Source organism: Lissotriton helveticus, chromosome 11 (assembly GCF_964261635.1).
Source record: "Lissotriton helveticus chromosome 11, aLisHel1.1, whole genome shotgun sequence".
NCBI classification, from domain to species: domain Eukaryota; kingdom Metazoa; phylum Chordata; class Amphibia; order Caudata; family Salamandridae; genus Lissotriton; species Lissotriton helveticus.
Genome location: NC_136072.1, coordinates 80,482,228 through 80,487,999, shown reverse-complemented (window position 1 = coordinate 80,487,999; position 5,772 = coordinate 80,482,228). Strand labels below are relative to the sequence as shown.

The 5,772-nt window shown below is 38.7% G+C and overlaps 1 protein-coding gene across 1 annotated transcript; it reads right to left on the bottom strand.

The window, feature by feature from the left end:
• Window positions 1-664: 664 nt before the first annotated feature.
• On the bottom strand, window positions 665-1,642 carry LOC144790717 (taste receptor type 2 member 9-like). The gene has a single exon (XM_078665434.1). The coding sequence runs from the start codon at window positions 1,640-1,642 to the stop codon at window positions 665-667; it is 978 nt and encodes a 325-aa protein (XP_078521560.1).
• Between the last annotated feature and the right edge of the window lie 4,130 nt (window positions 1,643-5,772).

The following is a 5,772-nucleotide window of genomic DNA, read 5'->3' as shown; positions in this document are numbered from 1 at the left end:
GTGTGTATAAACATATATATATACTCATATATATATATATATATATATATATATATATATATATATATATATATATATATATATATATATATATATAAATGTGTGTGTATATATATGGATATATATAGAATATGGGATTATCCAACAGGCAACAGGAAATCATCCGGCACTCCAAGGTGGGATTGAAACGTACTCAGTTTATTTTTACAGAATGACAAGTTTACATCAACGCGTTTCGGAAGTCAAGCTCCCTTGTTCACGATATATATATATATATATATGTATAAATATATATATATATATACATCTTAGTGAAAATACAAGCAAGAAATGTGAAAAGCAAAAAAGCGAGAAATTTCAAAATATCAATTTGACATTGTTTTTAAATTCAACATATTTCATTGTTGTTCAAACACCTACAAAATCCCATCTCTACTAGTCTTTATCTTGGAAGCTACCATATATGTATCAAAATTCTACCCAAAGATAATAACCTCATTTTTTTGCAGTGCACAGTGACGCTGATTTAATCTAGTGCATTCAATTTCCTTACGTAAGATCCATTTGCTGCATGATTGCTTCACTTTCTCCAAATAGTGAAGACCTTACAGAGTGCTTGCCCAAGTTCACGCAGCCTCAGAGATCCATTCACTGCATGATCTCTTCACTTTCTCCAAGAAGTGAGCATCTTCCAGAGCCCCTGCCTAAGTTTGGTGTTTCCCAGAATTAAGGTTATGGATTGTGCAGTCACAAAAGCATTATTGCTGACTGCAAAAATGAGTCTCAGAAAAGGATCTTGTGTAGACAGTGGGAAAACATCAGAAATGAAAAATAAAATGTTGATGAAAAGGAGAGACCCCAGCATTCGTGCTGCCCCATAATGACAATTCAGCTGCGGTTGGCTAAACCCCGATGCGTTCTCTTTCATCCGCTTGGTATGTCTGTAAAGGGATGTGAGGATGAATGTCATAGAGACAATGCCAATGACAAGAGGTAAGAAGACACCAATAGCAGCATAGAGGTAAGAGTATTTCAAATTCACTGCACTATTAGTGATAGTCCCTTTATCTGTGTGATTTGTTGTTCCATTGTTGAGGTATTCTTCATTTGAACCCAAGTATGAAGTGATGCTGAGAGCAAGTGTCCCCGCCAAGAACCCAAGGAGCAGGAAGGGCACCACCTTTGAGATCCTCAGCTTTAGCCAGACGAAGATGTGGTGGTTGAAGTCTACAATCTTCACACAATAGAAGACATAGAGGCAGGCGGTGAACCAAGAACCTGAGGTACCAGACCATATTTGAAGTTGTGCTAGGACCAAAGAAACATTCATTCCATGAACACCTGGCCATGTCGAAGAAATGTAAGATTGTCCATCTGTAGTGCACTGATAGCAAGCCGATGCGAACCCCTGAGCCACTAAGATGAGATCGCAGGTGCTCAGCATTCTAACTTTAGCCCAGTCCAAGAGATTGAATGCCACAGTGAATACACTGGTGAGTATTCCAACCACCTCAAATACCAATGTGATTGTCAAATACTCTACCACATATGAATGTCCCATTTTCTCACCTCTTTTTGCAGATTTGTAAGTGAATTCACAAACAGCAGTGCTAGTCTCCCTGAAGATGTCCTTGACTATCATCAGCAAGGATTCTTTAAAGTGATCCCTGAACCTGCAGCTCTGCCGGGTTTAAGGTATCACTGGGGGCTTTGCAGTCCTGACTCTGAAACTTGCTTTGCATTGATGCAAATCTGACACGTTTCATAATGCACTTGAAGAATCACAAAACAAGAGAAGCTTCTGTTCTAGTGCTGCATATTTACAACATGAAGTACATTTTTTGATTTACCTTTTATGTGCTCAAAGACACTTTAAAATTCCCTCTGTCCAGAGAAAAGTATTCTAAAGCACGTTTCATATATAAATTCCATGCTAATTAAAGAATGCATTTATCATTGAGTTTTAACTAAAAAAGATAAACTGAAGTAAAATATCTAATCGGTAATTAAGATGCAACTTCTCTCATTATTTAATTTCTACTTTATGGCAGCGTTTCCCCCTATACAACCAATGTGTTACATTTGTTTTTTTTATATCGATGTTTATAACATTTTTGATTGTGTCACTTCTGCCAGTGGCTTGAACACTGTTATACATGATTGTGGACATGACCATCTGATCCATTTATGTAAGCTAGTTGTGTGATGTTGGTAATTTTCTGTAAAGTTATTTAATGATCGTGTACTATAGAATCAAAGTTGTTCTGGTGAGTTGTCTAAGGTCTTTTTTTGTGAAGATGGCGGCTCACTCCAGCAGACAGCTGTTAGTTGTCTTTTAAAAGGCCCTTGCTATATACTTGGTACACTTCACTGCAACATTTCATTTAGATGAAGCCTTGTTTAAAGAGTTCTATTTATTTTACTTACTTTTAATAGCGTTTTTTATATGTAGTTACAGATCTTATCAAATCTGCAGAAATAAGAATTGCCTACTCATCCATTTTCCTCATCCCTGTCTTCACTGATGAGGTGTTCAGCCTCCTATAGCAGAATACACTCGCACCATTAACTGGGAAGAAATGTTTTCCAGTCACTATGCCAAGTCTCTCTTCTCTGGCAATTACATCTCCGACGAGTCGTCCCCTACTCCTTATAAGTCCTTTGTACAGAAAGAATGCACACCATTTTCACTCTTCCTTCATAAGTAAGCTATTATAATTTCATGAGCATTTTAGTATGAATGTTCACACCCCTTTTGTTTTTGTGTTGCAATTACTTAGCTTGTTTCTGTCTCCCTTTCTGTCTCAAGCGGGATGTTGACCAAAGAACATGCTTTCTACTTTCCCCCCCGTTTTATGCACCCTGTTGCAGCGCCTACTACATTGAGAACGCTTGAGGCCAATCCTTCTAATTCGCGTAGGTTAATAGACCTTTTTTGAAGCCTAAGAGGAAAAGGGGTAATGACATTTTTTTAAGCTCTTAGAAAGTATGATCAATTGGACCACAAATTAAAAGTAAGAGTCTGTATCTTGAAATTGAAAAAAAGTTTGTTATTACAAACTCTAAGACAAACTAATATAAAACATGCGATAAACATATAGTATTATCAAAGGTAGACCAAACCGATGTACAATTTTGGACCTCAGTAACAAGGAACATATAAGGATTTCTGTAGCTGTGATACAGAAAATTAAGAATAGAATTTGGTGAGTGGACAAATGGGCTCGATCCTTCTCCCCATACATGAAAAATATTCACAGAATCTATTGAATACTATCCTAAAATAAAATAAGGATAACGCTATTTAATCAGAGAAGCAAGAAAGATGTCAGCATCAGAACCTCGGTTGAAGTTCCATAGGCAAAGATCATGTATAGCATGAAGCCACACAATCAGAAGTGCCAGGATAGATCTGTAGCTCTCCAAGTCTAAGTGGCATCTAATTATCTTTGAGGAAAAACCACTAATAAGAAACAAACTTTCGCTGTTCACTTCCTCACTTGCGTCGCCACCCTCATCACAATCACCTTAAGCACCAAGTGTTTTATGGTTGTCATTAATTTATTTATGCAGTGCTGCTTCTAACTGTATATTCTCCGACCATAACGTATGTTACAATATAAAGATGATTAACTATCTTTTTAGAATTTATGTAGTGTCTTCTTCTTTCCTTGCAAGTAATGCTGTATGCATGCATAATTAATTGCCTACACTTCCTTACCAATCAGGACCTTGTTTCTTAAATGCACCTTACTTACCCAGTCCTGAACTGGTCTATGGGTTACACTCCTGTAAACTGTACAAGTTTTCTATGATCTAGCATGATTTTAGATTTGGAGGCAGATGTATCAAAATTGACTTTAGCGATTCTGTAATTGCGATTTTTTGCGAATCGCAATTGCAGAATCGCAAAATGGTATGTATGTATTTTTTGCGATGAATTAGCGATTTCCCAAAAATCGCTAATAATTCTGAGAATTTTTTGCGATTTCTTAATTTGCGAAATTCGCAAATTAAGAAATCGCAAAAAACGGGAATCTACAGTGCAGGTACAGGCTGATGACATCACACCCAGGAAGTGGGAGTGATTGCCTGCACCTGCTTGCCTGAGCCACACCCAGTGGCAGTTGGAACACTGTTTGGAGGCAGAGCTGACCTGTTTGGAGTGTAATGGAGTCCCAGAGCACACAGGAAGAAATACCTGGAGACAAAAGGAAAAGAAAACATAAGTTTTCTGAGAAGGAACAAGACATTCTCATAGAAGAAATGGTGTGCAGCCATTAGTTGCTTTTTGGGGAAAAAGCATTAAAAGTTCCTGAATCAAGGAAAAGGAAAATCTGATTGGAGATCCAGGAACAAGTAAATGCAGAATTAAAAAAAAGAAGGTATGACATGCGTCAAAGATCCAAAGAGAGAGTTGCTGAAAGAATCAAGGAAGCAAATAAAACAGGTGGTGGTACTTCAACAGCAGATCAACCAACACCGCATGAGGAACTGATTGAAACAACACTGATGCCAGAGAGTGTGAGTGGAGTGGCTAATATAGACAGCTCTGACCCTACACCACCTGCACATGGTAAGATGCATGTAAAGAAGTGCAAAAGATGTGTCTAATGCATGTGTGTTTGTGTAGTGCATGCACTCAGTGTGAGGAATGTAGTAGTCCAGGGAGACAGTTAAACATATAGCAAACAATGCATCATGGGAGTTGTAGTGCACTCATAGTTGTATGAAATTGCCATCACAGAAACACATGAGAAATTGGTAATTCATTTTGAAGGTAGAAAATAGTATAGTGAAAGTTAGTTGTGCCACCAAAAAATCACTTTATTTGTCAGACAATGCACATAAAAAACACAAACTCATATGTCTCACTCTACATCCACAGAGCAATCAAGGCAATCCATGGGGAGAGGAGTTGGCCTAACGGCTAGGGCGCTCGACCTCGGACCTGGGGATCTGGGTTCGAGTCTCGGTAACGACGCCTAAAACCTCCTGTGATTCTGGGCAAATCACTTAATCTCCCCGTGCCTAAAATGAATGCGTGTCCTCATGTAACGTAACTGGTGCTATGTAAAGCACTCTGATACCTGATTCAGTTTGGGTCTAGTTCGCGCTATATAAAACTCTGCAAAAAAAAAATCCAGGGAGCAAAGTGAGGGTGATGAATCACCTCCCCTTGTTCAATTTGATGCTGAAGGAGGATGCACTAATGACACTGCCCCTAGTCCATTTGTGCGCCTAAAGCGCAGGCAGGTAGCTCCTCTGCCACCATTGGAAGGAGATGGCAATGAAGATGGGGGTGCAGTAGACAGTGACCATGACACAGTGTGCCCTCGTGACTCCCAAGAGCAACCCCAAAGTCAAATAAGGCCACGAGAATTCAGGTTGGATAAACGTAGGAGCAGCAGTGTTCAAATGGAAACAACTACAGTTTTTGCCGGTCTTGAGCAGGATATGCTTCACGTGCAGGGCCTGCAACACAAGTCCCTTCGATCAATAAATAAACAGCTATTGAGATTAAACAAAAATCAAGAACGCATGGCAGTGATGGGGCGGTAATTTCTTCTGGTAGTTTCTCAATGCAAAACCCTCATGCTACTTCTAATTTACCGCTCAAAAGGTGTTGGGCCCTTCACACCATGTATTACCTTCAGGAGACTTTAAATAAACCTGAACAGTAAAAAATGCAATGTATTATTGTAAGCCAATAAAGAGAGTTGTTGAGTATTTTAAAGAGTTTTATTTTCTAGTCAAAAGTTAATTTTTCTC